Source organism: Chiloscyllium punctatum, chromosome 17 (assembly GCF_047496795.1).
Source record: "Chiloscyllium punctatum isolate Juve2018m chromosome 17, sChiPun1.3, whole genome shotgun sequence".
Taxonomy (NCBI): Eukaryota; Metazoa; Chordata; class Chondrichthyes; order Orectolobiformes; family Hemiscylliidae; genus Chiloscyllium; species Chiloscyllium punctatum.
The window spans coordinates 52,676,450-52,696,888 of NC_092755.1; the positions used below are offsets into that span (position 1 = coordinate 52,676,450).

General features: G+C 38.3%; 1 protein-coding gene across 2 annotated transcripts in view; it reads left to right on the forward strand.

The window, feature by feature from the left end:
* Positions 1-20,439, forward strand: part of LOC140487838 (septin-2) — a 129,483-nt gene that overhangs the window by 13,279 nt on the left and 95,765 nt on the right. For both annotated transcript variants that reach the window (XM_072587134.1, XM_072587135.1), the window contains 3 exons: positions 11,338-11,437; positions 14,191-14,277; positions 16,052-16,175. In XM_072587134.1, coding sequence (XP_072443235.1) covers positions 11,338-11,437; positions 14,191-14,277; positions 16,052-16,175 — 311 coding nt within the window. The remainder of the gene's footprint in view (positions 1-11,337; positions 11,438-14,190; positions 14,278-16,051; positions 16,176-20,439) is intronic.

A 20,439-nucleotide genomic window follows, 5' to 3' on the forward strand; every position in this document is an offset into this window, starting at 1 on the left:
GAGTCTGATGCGAAGCTCTGTCCAATCTGGAAAACGTAGCAGCAACTGTGGAATGAGCTTCTAGAAGAATTAATTCAGATTAATCAGGTTCATTCAACAGTGCACACAATAAGCTTCTCTTAAATTGTCCGTGTTTGAGCTGACATGATTAATGACCATTTTTAAACCTACTTTTTGTCTGAGATTCCTCTTTTTCTGTAGAACATTATGCCGTTTTACTGTGCAGTTAAATAACTGACATTTCTTGATGTACTCTGAGCCTTTTGAAAGGTTGTTTTTTCATAGAAATTTGCAAATTCAGTGTTATTCAGGCTTCCATTCATTGTTGAGAATTCCAACTCTGGAAGGAACCCCTATGTAACCTCTAGGAATGGAAATCATTGCATCATTGCATCATTGTAGTTCAAGTATCACAGTCAAATCAACAATCGCCTCCATAAACTAGTTCTCAATTATGCTCAGCAGCTGCAGTGCATGGATCATTTCTCAATTCTTGACTTGATGAGTGAATTTTGTTATTCTTTCCATCTCAAAGGCATTCAGTAACACTTTAACAAATCCTGGATCAATAAATAAAAATCTATTTATGAGCAGAGCTTCAGATTGTGAATCATAAGAGGCCCTAATGTAGCATATTGTTTGTGCTTTGTCCAATCATTCTTTACCTTGCATTTGCCTAGCTGACCTCACATACATTCTTCAGGTCTTTTTTCCATTTTACCACAAACAACTTCCTTTCACGACTGTGAAATTGGTTATACGTTGTGACAACCATTAACCTGGAAGAAGAACAGTAAGGAAATTTGCAGTATTTAAAACGTGTCTGTGGGATGTATAATGTTTTTAAGCATATTTGTTTATCTTTTTAAGAAAAATGCAGTTTAACTTTCTGGGACAGAAACTAGTTGTCCATACGATTTAAGCAGCTCTTGAGTTGGAGGCAGTACCAACAAGAAAAAGATATTATGACAGTTTCTTAGTTGATTGTCACAAAAAGCTGGAAGCAGAAGAGAATTAACATATAGATGCTGGAGCTCCGAGGCACTGTTTGAGTGAGCTAAAAGAAGTCTGATGTTGGGTAGGCTGTGAAAGTAGTTTGGAAATATTCAAAGGTTAGGTGATTTACCAAGAGTGACCAAGTAGTGAATTTGGTGTTTGGTTTTGGTCAGATAGAATGTTATTCTGGAGAGCTATACCATCGGACTTTTGTGATCCCAGGGTAGTGAATTTGTAGAAATGTGTATTGTTGATGATAAATGTAAAAGCTGTTGGGAGTAGGACTCCTGACCGACACTGTATAAATAAAGGAGATCAAATTGTAGAGCTATATAGCTACATATTGTCATCCACAAGCAATATCCTCTCGTGTGTTTGTTTAATTTGTATCTTTGTTGTATTGACTGTTTAAAGTGAAATTTGCATTACAACAGTAGCTACATATTTGATCAACCAAATAGCTTGGTTTTGGAGCAGTTAGTAACTCTACAATGAGACATAAGGCTTAAATCTTCACTGGAAGAGAGCAGTTCCACCCAAACATTCTCACTATTCACTGAGGTTCCCGATATTGTGTGACAGGAATCTGAGGACCTTTGATCATCTGCCCTGACGGCTTCTAGTGTGTGCAGTAGTCATGAAGATAAACTCTGCTTTCATGAATTCAGTTGTCTGTGTTATTATGTTGAATTTATATCTTGGGACAAAATATATTATAGAAGATATTGCAAGATGTAAAGTATTAGTTCAGAAATTTTCTTTTGTAAACTATGTCCAGCTTTTGGCATTTTCAGTGAAAAAGTCAATATTCCTTTGGGTACGTAGTACTCAAATATGTAAATTATATGTTAAAATTATCGTTACTGGGATTACTATCTTTGTGTTCTCCTTTGTCAGCCATAGCTCATAGTCGCACTGATGAGTCAGAAATTTATGTTCCAATTTCTCTACATGATTTGAGCGCAAAAGTCTAGGGCTGATGTATGTCAGAGGTGTTGACTTTTGGTGAGGTGTTAAACCAAGATCCTCCTGTCCCCACCAGATGGGTATAAAAGATCCAATAGCATTACTTCAAAGAAGAGCAGGGAGCTTATTGATGTTCGTGAGCAAATTCTGATAACTACTTTGTCCAAACAGCCCCAAACTGGCCTTTGCACATTACAGTAACAACATTTAAAGTATTTCATTGACTCTAAAGTACTTTCACACATGCTGATGTCATGGAAATAGCTAGACAAAATACAAGTCTTCCTTTTTCCCATCTTGCATCTTGATGCCCCATATGGAGCAAATTTTCTGAGCAAAATTTACCAGCTGATGTCCTCTGGATCAGGTAATGAGCAACAAAGGAGCTCATCAGCTGGTTTACCCACGGTGAAAATGGTCCTTGCTAAACAGGTTCAGGACAATCCAGGGCCTCAGTTACAAACTGTTTATATCTTTCACTAATTCATACGCAATGCTGTAATAGCTGAAATTTGCAATATCAGTGCAATATGTAAAGTTTTTTTTTGCCCGTTAATTCATGAATGACTACATTATTTCTGATTCCTGTTAAAGTGAAAGTTACAAAGAGTAAAATTTTGTTGGTAATTTCTTTGGGGGTCATGAAGTAAATTTGGTTATCTTGATTTATGGTTCCCCAGGACGATTGTAACAGCATTCTTGAGAAAAAAGTACGTTTGTACGGTACATCAAACATGAGTGGATTGTGTTCAGCTTTTCTGGTAAACCACAATTAAAATCATATCTTTTGTGTTTTTATTTAATTTCCAAGTTGGTGGAAAATTTCTGTGTCGTGTGTTGTTTCATTGTCACTTTATAGCATTACATGAAGACACATAATCAAACATTTAACAGTTTCAGAAGCTGAAAGTGTGTGGGTAGTATGATGTAGACAGATGCTAACTTAGTGCCAAAAATGAGTGAAGACTTGCTTTCCATAAAGTTATATTATGCTTAAGCCTCTCTGTATTATCATTGGTATTCCTTGCAGTGGGCTATGTCCATTCTATTTATTTCCCAGCCGTATACAGTGGAGTAATATGCAGTCAGTTCTGCTATAACGTGGTAGTTCCATTTTCGTGTCAGAAGAAAATTGAGTAATAACCATTTAAATTAATGGGGTTGGAATCGCTTTATAACTAATACACTTTAAAAGCTTGCGCTTTAGGAACAGTGCCCCAATTTGTCAATTGTGTTATAGTGAATTTGCATTAATGAAATGCACGTTACTGCAGAATGACATGTAACAACTATGGAATAGTCCAATACAGAAGAAGGTCATCTACTTCATTGCTTTTTAAAAGAGCTAACCAAGACTCAATCCATTTAATCTACTTCCTTTTACTTTCTATATCCTTTGCAATTTTGCCATGATTGAGTCTTTAGCCAATTAATTTAGCCAATGAAAGTTAATCTCAGTAGACAGCATGGTGAAGAAGGTATTTGGTATGCTTGTCTTTATTGCTCAGTGCATTGAGCAAAGGAGTTGGGACGTCATGTTGCGGCTGTATAGGACATTGGTTTACTTTGGGATTACTGCATTCAATTCTGGCCTCCCTACTGTAGGAAGGATGTTGTGTAACAGGGTTCAGAAAGAATTTATAAGGATGTTGCCAGGGTTGGAGGGTTTGAACTAAAATGAGAGGCTGAATTGACTGGAGCTATTTTGCCTAGATCATAGGAGGCTGAGAGATGACCTTACTGAGTTTTATAAAACCAGTTACTATGGCTCCCTGATAAGTATGTACCAGTCAGGCAGGGAGAAAGTTGTCGAGCGTGGGAGCTGTGGTTTACTAAGGAAGTTGAATCTCTTGTCAAGAGGAAGAAGGCGGCTTATGTTAGGATGAAATGTGATGGTTCATTTAGGGCACTTGAGAGTTACAGGTTAGTCAGGAAAGACCTAAAGAGAGAGCTAAGAGGAGTCAGGCAGGATCAAGGATAACACTAAGGCTTTTTATTGGTCTATTAGAATAAAGTGACTAGAGTAAGATTAAGGTCAATCAAGGATAGTAGTGGGAAGCTGTGCATGGAGTCAGAGGAGACCGGGGAAGCAGCAAATGAATACTTTTCGTCCGTATTCACACTCGAGAAAAAAATGTGGTCGAGGTGAATACTGAGATACAGGCTACTAGACTAGATGGGATTGAGGTTCACAAGGAGGAGGTGTTAGCAATTCAGAAAGTGTAAAAATAGATAAGTCCCTGGGCCAGATGGGATTTATTCCAAGATTCTCTGAGAAGCCAGGGAGGAGATTGCCAAGCCTTTGGCCTTGATCTTTATATCGTCATAGTCTACAGGAATAGTGCCAGAAAACTGGAGGATAGCAAATGTTGTTCCCTTGTTCAAGAAGGGGCGTAGAGACAACCCTGGAAATTATAGACCTGTGAGCCTTACTTCAGAGTGGGTGAAGTGTTGGAAAGGGTTATAAGAGATAACTTAAGAGATTCCCTTCAAAGTGAACAATCTTCCTAGATCTTCCTCCTTTGGAATTTTGTCAAAGAAAAATGCTGAGAATGCTGGAGATTTGAAATAAAAGCAGGAAGTCTGCGACTGAGCAAGTTTGGTGGCATATTGCAAATTTCTCAAGTTGAATACTGCTCCCCCAAGTCCACGTATATCAGAAATAGTGGGTCTAGTACCAGATATTGGAGAAGACTATATAAACCTCCAAATTTCTGATCACCTAATTATCACAACTAAGTTTCTTCTAAGTTGAGTGGCTGTGCAGCTGCTCTGAAGGTCCATGCAGGGTGATCACCATGCCAATGATGTTCCCAGCATTGACTTCTTATTTGGGATGTTGCTGCCATGCATGGATCTTGGAGTCCCATGCAGAAGAACCAAAACAGTTAAAGCGATTGTGAACCACAGGCCTCTGTTTTCTGTCCCTTAACGTGGAGGAGCCGGTGTTGGACTGGGGTGGACAAAGTTAAAAATCACACAACACCAGGTTATAGTCCAACAGGTTTATTTGGAAGCGCTGGCTTTCTTAGCACTGGTCCTTCATGAGATAGTTGTGGGGGGAACAGTGCTCCAAATAAACCTGTTGGATTATAACCTGACGTTGTGTGATTTTTAATTCTGTCCTTTTAGGTGTTTTTTTTGTTTCTGCTCTACAACTAAGCATTCCTGCTGATAAATCTGGTATGGACTTTTAGAAAGCATATATAGAATGTCGAGTAGGCACACATTTTACCCTCTCCTGTTACTCCAACAAAACATTCAAAGGCAGTTTGCTCTGAATTTCATGTTAGCTCTCTTTAATCAGTGCATGGTTGTCTAAGTGGCTGTTAATTTTTTTCCAGAGTTTCTAGTATCATTCCCAGGCATTTGAACTAACTGACATGTAATTACCAGATTTAGCTTTTTTCCCTTATTTTAAAAGCATGTACAACATTTGTGTTCTCTGACCATTCTCTCGTGCATTTTGCATAAGCTTTAGATATGATCTACTTTCCTGTAGAAGCCCTTCTCCTATCTGATTTTGACTATGATAGTGTATGTGGTGTAGAATGGTAAACATATCTGAGAGGGTAAATAGTTAATCCCTTTCAATAAGATGTCTGAAAAAGATATGATTTTGCTGTACATATTTCACTCCTGACTGATAAAGATCAAACTAATGTTTCCTAAGACTTGGATGAAAACTTATAAATTAGTTAATTAAGAAGTAAGATCAATAACAAGATTAAAACAAGCATTGTGTTTTTGCTGCATTTTAATACATTGAGTTTTAAAAACAAACTATTTTTTGTAATCTTTCTAAACAATTGGGATCTCATTTTGTAGAACTCTTTTAAGTACAAAATTAACCATTTAAGTTCTCCATTAACCATCATTATCTTGTGATCCTCCACAAAAGGAACTAAACTTCCAAGTTTCATTTATGTGCTTGATTCCCGTAACCTTAGTTTGTATGGTACTAGATGGTCAGAAATTGTAAATTGGTTGTAAAACGGTGAAAAACTAAGTTCACAGGTATTGGGACAATCACCTCAAAAGCAGAAAAGCCATTTATACAATTTCAAAGTAGTGAAGTTGAGCATCTTGCTCAAGGGAATAGGCCACATAAGACCATAAGACGTAGGAGTGGAAGTAAGGCCATTTGGTTCATCGAGTCCACTCCGCCATTTAATCATGGCTGATGGGCATTTCAACTCCATTTACCTGCACTCTCCCCGTAGCCCTTAATTCCTTGCGAGATCAAGAACTTATCAATCTCTGCCTTGAAGGCATTGAAATTCCTGGTTTCCACTGCGCTCTGTGGTAATGAATTCCACAGGCCCACCACTCTTTGGCTGAAGAAATGTCTCCTCATTTCCGTTTTAAATTGACCCCTTCTAATTCTAAGACTGTGCACACAGGCCCTAGTCTCCCTGCCTAACGGAAACAAATTTCCAGCGTCCATCTTTCTAAGCCATGCGTTATCTTGTAAGTTTCTACTGGATCTCCCCTCAACCTTCTAAACTTAATGAATACAATCCCAGGATCCTCAGTCATTCATCATATGTTAGGCTTCCCATTCCAGGGATCATCCGTGTGAATCACTGCTGGACACGCTCCAGTACCAGTATGTCCTTCCTGCGGTGTGGGGTCCAAAATTGGGCACAGTATTCTAAATGGAGCCTAACTAGAGCTTTGTAATGTTTGAGAAGCACATTGCTGCCTTTATATTCCAACCCTCTTGAGATAAATGATACCATTACATTTGCTTTCTTAACCACGGACTCGACCTTTAGAGAATCCTGGATTAGCACTCCCAAATCCCTTTTTCTTTGGCTTTCTGAATTTTCTCGCTGTTTAGAAAATAGTCCATGCCTGTATTCTATTTTCCAAAGTGCAAGACCTCGCATTTGCTCACATTGAATTTCATCAGCCATTGCCTGGACCACTCTCCTAAACTCTCTAAATCTCTCTGCAGCCTGCCCACCACCTCAGTACTACCTGCCTGTCCGTCTAACTTCATATCATCGGCGAACTTCATTCAGATTATTAATATATAAAGTGAAAACTGCGGCCCCAACACTGAACCCTGCAGGACACCATGTGTCACCAGCTGCCATTCTGAAAAATAATATTTTATCCCAACTCTCTGCCTTCTGTCAGAAAGCTAATCCTCAATCCATGCCAGAGGATCCAAACCCACGCAATGACTATAAACAGATATACATGTAGTCAGTAGCATATTGATAAATATTAATTCTTCACCAAAAAAAAAGCTTTGTTACCTAACACTGAACAATCCTCAAACAAATGTCAGTGCTTATTTTGAAGTGGTGTCTGTGTTCTGAATACTGAGCTGTAAAGATAGTATATTCCCCATAGAAATTGCAGGGAATTCATTCTTAGAAAATAGAAATTCACTGGAGTGGTCTTAAAAAAAATTTAAATTGTTGAACTTAATCACATCTGAGAAAGTGGTCACTAGATTTGTACTCAGCAGGGAACTAGCCTAACCACGGCAGATAGATATCTGCAAGTGTGGAGAGGAGCTCTTCTCCAGTGTTGTTCATCTATTAGCTTTCAGTATTGTTGCCGTAGAGGAAGGAAAGTGTCATGTCAATAAAAGCAGTGTTTGTAGAGTGTAGGTTCATTGTAACTTGTAAATTTAGAAGCAGTACATGTTTACATGGCTGGACTTTGATTTGTGCAGAGTAATTTGTCTTATGAACTGATAATGATCTGCTAGGGATGGGAGAGCGGAGGAAAGAGGGTATTGCACTTTTTATCTTCAATAGACGACATTTCTTTTTGTGTGACACTTTTCTAGTTTTCTTTTCCTCCCAAATTTTGATTTATTGTCTTATTTGTGATCTAACAAGTGATTGTGGGCAATTGTTTGTTCAGATTTGTCTCCAAGTCCTGTATCTTTCTATCTCTGTAGCAATGTTTTCCCTGGCTAAACTGTTGGATTTACTGTCTCCCCATCAAACAGTGTGTGTGCTTTTACTCAAACTGAGATTTATGACCTTGACAAATAATTGGGGAAAACCCTTGAATTTTGTGTAGAGGGATATTGTGATGTATTAATTCATGTTATTTTCATAGACTGAAATGGTTAATTTGATGGATGTCTGTTTTCTTGTGCTCGGAATTGTTTTAGCTGTTGCTAAGGTATCTTCTATTCATTGCGGCGCTCATTATGATGCTGACTGCTTGTTTTGTTTTATCACTGAGGGAACATGGAGTGCTGCAGCACAGCAACCAAAAGTGTTTTGACCTTGTTTTAATCAAACAAAATTGTTCTAAATGTATTTGACTGTTTTTCTTCCATGCTTATGATCCACATATTTGCATATCACAGTCATTGAGAAGTTTGAGTTAAGAAAATCTTGTCAACCTTAAAGACATACAGCATTTCTAGAAGCTAACTCTGGTCTCGTCAGCACAGAATGTATAATACCAGCATGAAGTTGAACGTAATACTTTCATGTAGTCATGTGGCCGTCTGTTGTTTCATAAATTGGAGGCTAACTGCAAAGTTGCAAAGATATTTTGGAATGGCAAAGGTATTCTGAATGTGACTAAGTATTAAATGTGAGTCCCAGTGGATGGATTTAAGGTGCAATATGCTTTTACAAACCTTTTACTGAGCTTCAGATGAAGGAAGTTTAAGTGATTGCATAGTCATCATTTTATGGTGTTTGATTTAATTCCTAGAACACTCAATGTCAAGAATCCTAGCACAGAATCCTACTCAAACAGAAAGGAAGCAATTTTTGTTGATAAATAAACTAGAAATCACTTTGTTAAAGGACTTGTTACACTCCTTGTTCTACAGCTAAGCAGTTGGCAACTTACACTGTACCCCTGAAATTGAGATTCTCAAAGGTGCTGAAACAATAGGCTTCAATTTCATGAGCAGAACTACAGCATACTTTCAGAGGAAAGAGAATTGTCTAAGATTGTCACAGAATCGGATGTTAATTTTTGTATATTAGAACTGATATTGTTGGTGGGGAAGATTTCTTTTATTAATTGTCAAATGTTTGTGTTGATAACTAGAAAGCAAGCTGCTTGAGGTAACAAATCAGTCTGGATCTGTTTCAACCTAAATGTAAAAGGAACCTGTGAAGAAACTATTTGCTTTACATTTTGAGACCAGATATACAACACCACGATCATATTCTGGGGCTGTTCAAACATGTTACAGTAAGGTCTGATAGATCCTGAGAAAATAGTGGTGTACAAGCAAAGTACTGCAGATGCTGAAATTTTAAAACGAAACGCACAATGCTGGAGAAACTCCAAAAGATCTTGCAGCATCTGTGAAGAGGGAAAGAGTTAATTTTTTGAGTCCAATATGACCACCTTCAGAGCTTTTCTGAAGTTTTGGAATTCAGTATTGAGTGCTGGGTGCTGTAAAATGCCTTAGCAGAAAATGAGGTGTTGTGCTTCATTGGAACAATGCAGTAGGCCCAAGACAAATATCATGAGAGTAAGAGGGTTTATTGAAGTGGTAAGCAACTGGAATGTTGGAGTCATTCCTATGACTGAGCAGAGGTGTTCAAAGAATGGTCATCTAGTTTGTGTTTGGTTTTGCCAGCGGAAAGGAGACCTCATTGAATAGCAGGTTTAGTAGTCTAGATTGAAAGAAGTATAGTGTAGGTAAAACATTGCTTCACCAGGAAGCTGTGGTTAGAGCCTTGGAAAATGAAGAAATGAGCGGGGGATTTCATGTCGAAGGTGCCATGGGGTGGGTGAAGACGTGCTAGGAGTGATGCAAAAGTGGACCAGGTTGTCGTGGAGGGAATGGTTCCTGCTAAATACTCACAGTGGAGGCGGGAGAAAGATGTGATTGGTGGTGACATCCTGCTGGAGGTGTCAGAAGTGGTGGAGGATGATTCTTTGGATGCAAAGATGCATGAGGTGGAAAATGAGGACAAGAGAAACCCTGTTGTGGAAAAGGGGGAAAGGGTGAGGACAGAAGTGAGGGAACTGGAATGAACATTGTTGAGGGTCCTGTTAACCAAAGTGGAGTGGAGGGGGCATCCTCAATTGAGGAAAAAGGACATTGTGTCAGAGGCATCTGGTGGAAGATCCCAAAGTTGGAATAGTTACGACAGGGGCTGAAAAACTGGGAAAGTGGAATAGAATGCTTGCAAGAAGTAAGATGTGAGGAAGTGTAGTTGAGGTAATTCATATAAATCATAGAATCCCTACAGTGTGGAAACAGGCCATTGGGCCCAACAAGTTCACACCGACCCTCCGAAGAGTAATCCACCCAGACCCATTCCCCAACCCTATAACTGTCTGCTTACCCCTGACTAATGCACCTAACCCACACATCCCTTAATGCTTTGGGCAATTTAGCATGGCCAGTTCACTTAACCTGCAAATCTTTGGATTATGGGAGGAAACTCACTCGGCCACTGGGAAGATTTGCAAACTCCACAGAGACAGTCGCTCAAGTCTGGAATTGAACCGGGTCCCTGGCACTGAAGTAGCAGTGCTAACTACTGAGCCATCGTGCTGCCCATAATTGTGGAAGTTGATTGGGGGCTTATAATGGATGTTGGAAATGGACAGCCTATCCCCAAAAATGGAAACAGGAGTTGATGAAGCTGAGGAATGGGTCAGAGACGGACCAGGTGAGGACGATGTGGCTGGGAAAGCAAGCTTGGACAATATACCTTATCCAATACTAGGAGGGAGATAGAAAACAACAAAGCTGTACAAGCCAAAACACTCAAATCAAATTTGAACTGAAGCAGAGTCATATCTGCCTCAAAATTTTAACGCTCTTTCTCACTTCCCAGATATTGCCAGATCAAGTGAGTTTCTCTAGCACTTTTTGTTTGTTGTAGTAGAACAGGAGAGTTGTATTGCTTGGTGTCTGCTGTTGAAGGCACTTTATCATTGTTAATAAATCTGGCATGAACCTAAAATAGTCGAGATCAAAATGCCATAACAATGGATGACAAAAGCTACTGTGTTGGGTATTGCTGGTGCAATTGAAATGCCATAGCCATTGGTCTAAACTATAATCAAAAGGAATTTCATCTATGATAGACTTTTGCAATGTTTTATACATCCATTTCAATAACAGACAAAATGCTTTCATTGGCTTCTGTGTGGTCAGGTTGAAATTTTAGGGTGGGCAGTGAATAGTTGTAGTGCATTGTAAATCCTTTGATTGGAGTCTAGCTCTTTAAGTTGGGAAATAGGAAGTGAATGCATTGGGTTGTTTCAAGATGTGAGAGCAGAAAGAGGAGGCAGAATTAAGCTCTGAAGGGAGCTAAAGGAAAATGTCTTGTGCTGCTGTACTTTTCTGCTGTGATTTCATTTCAGTTTGCCAAGATAATTGAAGATTGCAATTGTTCTCTGTTTCTGCAGTTTCCAGATGTTACTGGCTATGTGGGATTTGCAAACCTTCCCAATCAGGTCCATCGGAAATCAGTGAAGAAAGGATTTGAATTCACGCTGATGGTTGTTGGTATGTTATGCTGCCTATTGAGATTATAATTACAGGTGCATTCTTGTACAGTCTGTTTAATTTTCATTGCTGCTGAGTATTGTTTGAAATAATGATATTCATGAATATTAAGGGAGTTGTGGTAAATCTTAGAAATGTAAAATTAAAAAAAAATATTCAACAGCAGTCGTCGTTTATAAATGTAATTATATTTGAATGATGTGAATGAGGTTGAGGACAATGCCCATTAACACTCAAATGCTTGACATCTAAAAATGCCATTCTTATTTTTGTTGTCATACTTCCCACAGCAACAAACTCTGAAGTGGTTTTGTTGTTGTCTTGAATGGGTGCAGCCATTGGGAAGTGACCATAGAGTGCGTGAGTTTAAAGATGAAATCAATTTTTATATGAATGTATAAGCTGCATGGAAACCAGTTTTTTTTAATATCTTTTTATAAGAAATCATGTTATTCATTCATCTCAATTTGCATGTTGAACTAGAATGAACATTGAATTGTTCTACTCATTAAACTCCAACCTGTTCTAAATTTCCCCTGCATGCATGCACGCACAGAGAGTGAGAGACAGTCAAAACAAAAACTGGGTATAAAGAGTGGAGATTGAACTGCCTTCTCAGTCTGTGGTCTCTGTTCATGGATTGTTTTGGTTTATCAGGATGTGCTTCTCTGTGATCCTCCTCCTGCTTTCATTTGTTTGCAGGAGTTACAGGTTGGTGGGTTGACATTTATAAAGTTCTAGCTTACTAATTAAGAGCCATAGCTTACACCAACTGCAGAGAGAAGGGACCCGCTCCTAGCCTTGTAGAGATCTCATTCATACTCTCAAACTGTTCCCTGTCTGGGGGCCAATTACATAATTGGTAGTGTTCTTTAGTCTGAGCCAGGAGGTCTGGGTTGAAGTCCCACCTGTTCCAGGGTTGTGTAATATCCTTGGATGGATTGATTAGAAAATAGCTCCATAATCATATGCAGGTAGAAGACCTTGGTCATTGCTCTGAAGTATTTTGACCTGTCATCAATCAGCACTTGTTGCTGACCGAAGCTTTATTCGTACACACCCCTTGACTTCAACAAACAAAGCTTCCACTATTCCTTGACAGCAGCTGTGTAAACAGCTCTTACAGTGCATTGTCAGGTTACTTTTAAAAAGTGTAGCAGTCCTTCAACAATCCTTGATTTTTATAACTGTTCTTTTCCCAATTCAGTCCACAATCAAATTTACAGGAAAAAAATAAGATGATACAGTCTTTACATGATAGATTGGTAGGGCTCTTGACACATCTATGATGTATATTGCTAATAACTGATAGTGGTAAAGTGGAGTGCTAACAGGCCATGCAAGTCTGGTAGCAATTGCTTTCGTCTGCACTGGCCCAGTTGAATGCTGAATTATTGCTGTCACTAATATATCGCTCCTTCATGGTCCTTATTGTTGCTTCAAGTAGAATAATTATTAATCACGATTGTTTGTGTTGATGAAAGCTTAAACCTTGTTCAATCAATAATTTACTAAGTTTTAGTAGGTTATTCATGCCATAATTACTATTGAACAACCTCTGGTCCTGACAAATTGCATTCTTTCAGAGAATGTGTAAAAGCTATAATTTCCCAACAAGTTAATTTCTACAAATTTTCAAAAAGTAATTCCATACGTATGCTATAATTGTTATTTCACATTCTGTGGTGATTTAATGGTGATTTATATTCCTTTTTTAAATTTTTGATTCCAGTAGTTAAACACAGCATGCCACCAGTTTCTCCAGGGCAGTAAGGGATGGGTAATGAGTGCTGCTCTTGCTAGTGACACCAGCATCACAGTAAAGAATCAATCAAAACTTTCTGCATTGCTGTTTGTGAGAGTTCCTCAGTTTGTTTGCCAGTCAGTCTGATCAGTTGGGCAGCCTGTCTGCTTTCTGTTGTGGTGTTAGATGACAAAAGCAACAAATTGAAACATGGAAAAGACAAACTCTATGCTCTGGACTTCACTAAATCTTTGTGGGCAGCTTTGCTTAGTCAGCAGTGAATGTCATTGTTTTGACGCTGGCTGCAAAATCCGGGCCATTATTGATAATTGGGCACGGTACACATCTTCTATTTGCATATCTTAATTCACGTTGATGAGATTTTAACACATATTCTTTGTTTCTGTAAAAAGTCATATCAACATTGTTTAAACAATTTTATACTCTGTGGTTTCACTGTAGTTGCAATTCTATGGCTGTGTGATGTTTGAGATGTCTTCTCCCTGTAGTTGCTATCTTGCACTCATGACAAGAACTTTCAAAGGCTATGCATAATGCCATGCGCTTTTTAGTAGTAATTGAAAAATGTGATTTATTAGTGATCTTTTTAGATAATATCAGATTCTGTGTAAGACAGCAAAAGTGTTTCTGATTTTTACTTTGTAGCAGTCCAAATGATACTGAAAAGTGTCCATAACTTGCTTTTAACTCAGCAAATTGAGAGTTCTATTCACTTAGTCTTGTATAATTGAACCATTGTAATTTGAAATATTACATTAGTCAGATTGTTTATAGCTCACTATCACCAGTGTAATGTAGGAGATCTCCATCTGGGATAAAATATTTTAAGTTATCAGAATACAATTTCTGTCACTCTGGTAAATAAATTGAACAGCACCAATTGTTCCTTTCTGTTCATTTATTTTTAATGCCTTTTTCTTTATATTTGTATATAATTTCATTTGCCTTACATTTTCTCACTATTATTTTGCCATGTTTCTTCTCTCAGGTGAGTCTGGTCTTGGAAAGTCAACATTAATCAACAGCCTGTTCCTCACTGACCTCTATCCTGAGCGCTATGTACCTGGGGCTGCAGGTGAGTCAATTATTGGAGAGTTTCATCAAATTGCATCTCTCAAACATGGGAATGGTGTCACAATAACAATTTTAAGATCAGTATACAGCAGTGTTAAGATTTAATTGCTGGTTTCTGTTGTGTTAGTAGAAATTGGAACAGACATTCAGAAGTTTTAGTTGGGCCTCTGAAAGAGGGAAGGAAAGATTGTGTGGGCTGTGCTCCTTTATGGCTATTTAGGAGATCTATCCTGAAATATGTTTATGTATTGATAAATACTGAGGGTTGTATGACAGTCTGTAGTTAAATAACCAACCTGCTCTTGCAATCTGGGTTCAAACTGGCAGAATAGATGTTTGACACTGGAGGGCTACAGGTGAATTACACCTGCACCCCAGAAACGAACTTTTCTCATGAAGGAGAAGTGAAAAGAAAGAATCATTTTGCTGTCAGGAAAGGTTTATTGCTGCAGTGCATTTGGAGCTGCTGTTTGTGGTTTTCCTAAAGTGTTTCAGCCTTGTTTGGATTTATAGGTCAAGGCTGATGAGCTGTCTGTCATACTGAAATCCTGTTGCTGAGTGTAATCTGATATCTATAGTACTGGTTATCAAAACTTCTCCATGTGTTTGGAATTAATGTGATCTTTTCAAAATATCATTGTTTTTCTCAGATAATTTGATAATTTCCTGCAGCAAAGGCGTTGTGAGGTAGTGCCATGTTAACTAAACATTTATGTTGGACCCTTTTCCCATATTTCTAAAACTCAAACACCCTCCTCAAAACACAAAAGTGGTGAACATATAATGAACAACAAATATGGAATCAGGTGGGAATAACTTATTCTCCAGAGTAGTGTGATTTACGTGTGTACAAATTGATGTGATGATTCAGATAATATTTTGCCTTGAATTTGGCTTGTTATGGTCCCTGATTCCTTTCAACGCACCCTGAGATATGAATTTCTTACAAGTTGCAAATCTGCACGTTTGAGGAATATAGTCTTGATAGGAATATGTTTACATTCATGTGGCTAATGGTAATTAGTAGTTTGCATAAATCAGGATAACACCTGTCTTAACTAATTTCATGTTGGAGTTGACCTCAGAACCAACACTTTGCAGGAGAGAGACCGGTAGTTTTTTTTTCTTGCCCCCCCCCCCCCCCCCCAACTTAATTCTTTCATTCCACAGTGCAGGCATGCCAGCCTACACCCAAAATGATTTGAGGATTTGGACACGGTCCAGTATGCGAAGCCACACTTAAATTTAGGAATCCGTGTGATGAAACAGATCATGGTATACTGATTACGTATAATTACGTAACTCCGACTTTTCTCAAGTGATTACATTTTTGGCGACAGACAGAAATATAACAGGACCCTGAACGCTGCTGCTTGTGACTTTAAATCTTTTCCTTCAGAATTAACAAGGAAATAAAAAAGCCATGTGTTTAAGAACAGATAAATTTCACCCATAGCACAACGAGCTATAAAGAGCCAAAGAAGGATCTAGCTGATAAATGCTTTTCTTTAAGAAAAAGAGTTTGAATTGAGAAAGTTTTATAGGGCAATTCAAGCTAACATAGATGACTATATATAACTTTTCAGCTTCTCCATTTCACAATATATTTACCTGTTAAAATTAGAAATCAAACATTAAACAAAGTCTTTACTGGTGTGGCTTCCAGAAACTATTGATTTTGGGAGTTACGTAATTATATCATTGGCTGTTTTGAGTAAACTTGGAATGGAGTATGTCTAAGCTGGTGAATTTAGTGTGAACTTTTATTTTCATAGAAAAGATTGAAAGAACAGTCCAAATTGAAGCTTCAACAGTGGAAATTGAGGAGAGAGGTGTGAAACTTCGCCTGACAGTTGTGGACACACCAGGATATGGTGATGCCATTAACAGCCAAGACTGGTAAGTTACCAGTTACTGAAATAAGATCAGTTAATGAACAAGTTTTTTTTTCCCCTTGTTTGTGGATGGACTTGTTAAGCAGCTGAAGGTTCACACTCTTCATTTTAATTCAGTGAAAGAGTTGATACCAGCAATGATGTCGTGGAACTGCATGACAAAGTACTTAAATGCAGTAAAGATTGCATTGCAGTAAAATGAACCACATAGTCAATTGGTTGTGTGAGAAGTTGTTGTTTTTTGTAATGTACTTTTTGTTGTTGAGCACCAAAATTGAATGTGGAAGTGCTTGCGATTTAATGTTTTGAGTGATTGAATCACAGAAATTTACAGCACTGAAGGTAGCCGTTCAGGTCACTGTGTGTCTGTGAATGTTGACAAAGAACTATTCAGCCATATCTCACCTTCCAATTCTTATTTTATAGCCCACTTTCAGGCAGTAAGTACTAGATCCCCGCCTTGCAGTGAAAACATTACTCCTCAACTATCCTCTCATCCTTCTATAAAGTATTCTTTGATCCCTGGTTACTGATCACTTTGCTGAAGGAAATGGGTCTTTCATGTCCACTTTTTTTTGGTCCTTCATAATTTAATGCACCCCAAATTTTCTCTTAACCTCTTCTGTTCAAAAGAAAATTGCCTTAATTTATTCAATCTTGCCCCTCCGTGAAAATTCTCCATTCCTGGCAGTATTCTTGTCAATCTCTTTATCTTCTCCGGTGCAATCACATTCTTCCCGTTAGCATGTTGAGCAGAACTGTATAGAGTATTTAAGCTGTAGACTACCTAGTGTTTTAAACTTCTGGCATAAAGGTCTCTGCTGTTATATTCTATGCCTTTGCTCACAAACAAAATTATCCAGTATGCCATGTATTCACCTGCAGAGATCTGTGGCCATGCACTCTAAGGACCCTTTGTTCCTTGAAACATCCTACTTTCCCACCAATTGTTTTATATTCCTTTGTCTTGTCTTTTTTTATTCCTAAATTACCCATTCTTGTGTTTCTTCAGGCTGCTTCCATTTGCCATATCTCTACTCATTGACCGCAGGAAGGTAACAATAACAAATTAATCGTTTGTGTTATCAGCAAAGCATTTTAAATCAACCCCCAATATTGTCATTGAGATATACTTGTGTTCTGAGAAACCCTGCTGGAAACAACTATTAACTATTGCCTTGCTTTTTGCCACCAAAGTAACTTTGGATTCCATTTTATTTACTTGCACTTGGACCCAGTTTTAATTTTTCAAGATAATTTGCCAGCAAAGCTTAGACAAAATTCAAGTTGATTCCATTTAAATGTGCCATCTCACTGACCTTCTTGTTAAGCCCCTCAAAAATTCAATCAAGTTAGTCAGATGTGATCTTCCCTCAACAAGTTAAGGTAATTGCTTTCCTAAATGCAATAGTTACTGCCCCACAGATTTTTTTTTAAACAACAGTAGCAGTGTTTTGATATCGCATATCAAACAAGAGAAGGTTGAAAATGAGGATCTGAACTCTGCTGTTTCCTTCCTTGATTCCATTAAGAGCATGGCATAGATCACCTTAATCATTTTTCTCTAAGAAAGTACAAAATTAATAGACCAGAAACATAACTTGAGAATTTGGAGAAGATTTGTAGCTTGAGTTGTGGATCAGGTTGTCAGTTTGCTTGCTGAGCTGATGGGTTTCTTTTCAGATGTTTTGTCACCATGCTAGGTAACATCAGTGAGCCTCCGATGAAGCATTGGTGTTCTGTCCTGCTTGCTATTTACGTGTCTTGGTTTGTTGTCGTGTGTAATATCATTTCTGGTTCTGTTTCCAAGAGGTTGATAAATGGGGCCCAAATCTATATATGTGCTAATGGAGTTCCTGTTTGAATATCAGGCCTCTAGGAATTCCTGTGCGTATCCTGTTCCAGGATGGATGCACTGTCCCAGTTGAACTGGTGTCCCTCTTCGTCTGTGTCTATGGATAATAGTGATAGTTGGTCACTAGAACAGCGGTGGTGTTTAGAGATGATACTAAAATATTGCAGTATATCAGGCAAACCACACTTAATACTGTGTTCTCTTCCAGTCTTCACACTGAGGCACTTTGGAGTCAATATAGAGAGGAGTAGCAAAATTGGTTCAATGGACAACAGGGAGATGGGGTGGAAAAATTTGATAATCTCAGCCTTAGAAGAATGCATTTATAGCATAAAGATTTGAAAATATAATCACTGCTCCAGTGGACTTGTATGTTTGTTGTGAAGAATTGGCCCGTTAAGCCTGTGGGTATTCAAGTCAGTTTTCAGAGATTACATGGTTTCAATACCAGAACATCTGCAGGAACACTCATTATTCTGTGGCCAATTAATTAAATGTGAGGTCCATGCATGTGCAGAATAATAAAAGCTGATTGTGAATTACAGCCTTATTTATGTTCCTGGTTGGGTTTTGAATCCATGATGTCTGTTTAGAATTTTATTGGATTCAGTGAAGTAGGATGATGAGAGTATACAAGGTTGACTGTCTTGCAGGCACCTGCAGTAAATTATGAATTTTGCCTTTCCAAATGTAAACTGTCTCTGGAGACTATTTTATTTTATGAATAATGACCATCAACATTTCAGTCATAATAACAGTTTTAGCTGATGAATTTGGAAATATTATCTATGTGCAAGTGCTGTGTATTTTCTACGCAGTGTATTGATATACAAATATTTGTTTTATACAAAGAATTGTGTGCTCTGCTGAACAAAACATTTTGTTGAAGCTTTTCATCTTGCATTCATCAGGATATTTGCAAGAATACCAGAGTAAAGGGAAATGATATTGTATACTCTGATAAGAGTACTTTTTTTTTAGAAAGTGGACTCTGGTAGATGTGTTGCCATATATCAAGTTAGGTGGTGATTGACGGTTAACTGCCAGGCCTTGTTTAAATTTAAACCTGATAGATTAACTTTGACTGATCAAGGCATTATCCTGAGGAATGAACCAGAGAATGGCTGTTGCCTATTTGAGGTTAAAGCAGTCATAATCTGTAGGTGTTTTCTGTTTGCAAAGAACAGGGCCCTCTTCACTAATAAACATAGCTTTCGATGTGTGCAAGTGCACTATATTGTGACCCTGTTGAGAGTGTGGTGCTGGAAAAACATGATAGGTCAGGCAGCATTCAAGGAGCAGGAGAATTGACGTTTCAGGCATAAGCCCTTCCTGATCACCAGCATCTGCAGTCCTCACTTTCTCCTATATTGTGAGTCTGACTAGCAATGTTAAATTGGTTGTCAGCATAATTTCTAACACACTGGTTTGTTTCGGAACGGTTCAGCTGCAGAATGGCATGTAATCACAGGCTGATTGGGTATGTTCAATATCTTGCCTGTTGCAAAGAACTGAAAGGATATACTGTTTGATGCGATCAGCTAGTCTTTGGGGCTTATGATCTACCAAACTGTATAATAGACATAATATCCTTATGGCTGAACAGCAACATCCTCTGCAACTGGTTTGTAGCAGTATGCAATAGCTAGCATCAAACAGCTAGCTTAGTCTGTGGCTAAAACATTTGGAGATATTTTACCATTCCAGAGTAATGTGAATTATCAGTTTTCCGACTAAATGTGACACCTTGATCTTGTTCATCAACCTGTATAATATGCAGTAAGAAATGGCTTTTCAGGGGAGACATTATTTTGTTGGAAGGCTCTGATGCACCCATTTTCAAATTCAAGTTTGCAAGATAATTTCCATTTCCTGATGTGTTAGTTGAGGAATTTGCTGGGGGTTCTCCACAACTGTTAACCAGAGGCCTACAGAGGCAATAAATGTATTGGAATTTCTACAGTCCGCATGCTATAAGACTGGCTTTATCAGCAAGCTGGTAAATAGGACCTGAGCTATTTGCTTACCATTGAAGCTTGATGCAGTAATAGCCTGGGCAAGGCTATTCTGTGAGACAATGGCAACCCTGATCATATTGTATTTCACAGTAAATCTCTCAAATCTGTGAAATGACCTGGTGCCACCACTTTTTAAGGTCTGAAATTTGCCCAGTCTACCTCAAAGTAACATATCTCAAAAATGTGCAGTAGTATAGATCGTTTTCCTTTTCAACCCCTTCCCTTCCCTCCCCCAATTCCCAAGCAATCGTGCGAGCAGCAAATTATCAGATCATGTAATGCCTCAGCTTACTGCTTGTGGGATTGTACGATGTACAAATTGATTGCTATGAAGGATTTGGGACATTTTAAGAGAATAATTGAATGCTGTACAAATGTAACCTTGAGTGCTTTAT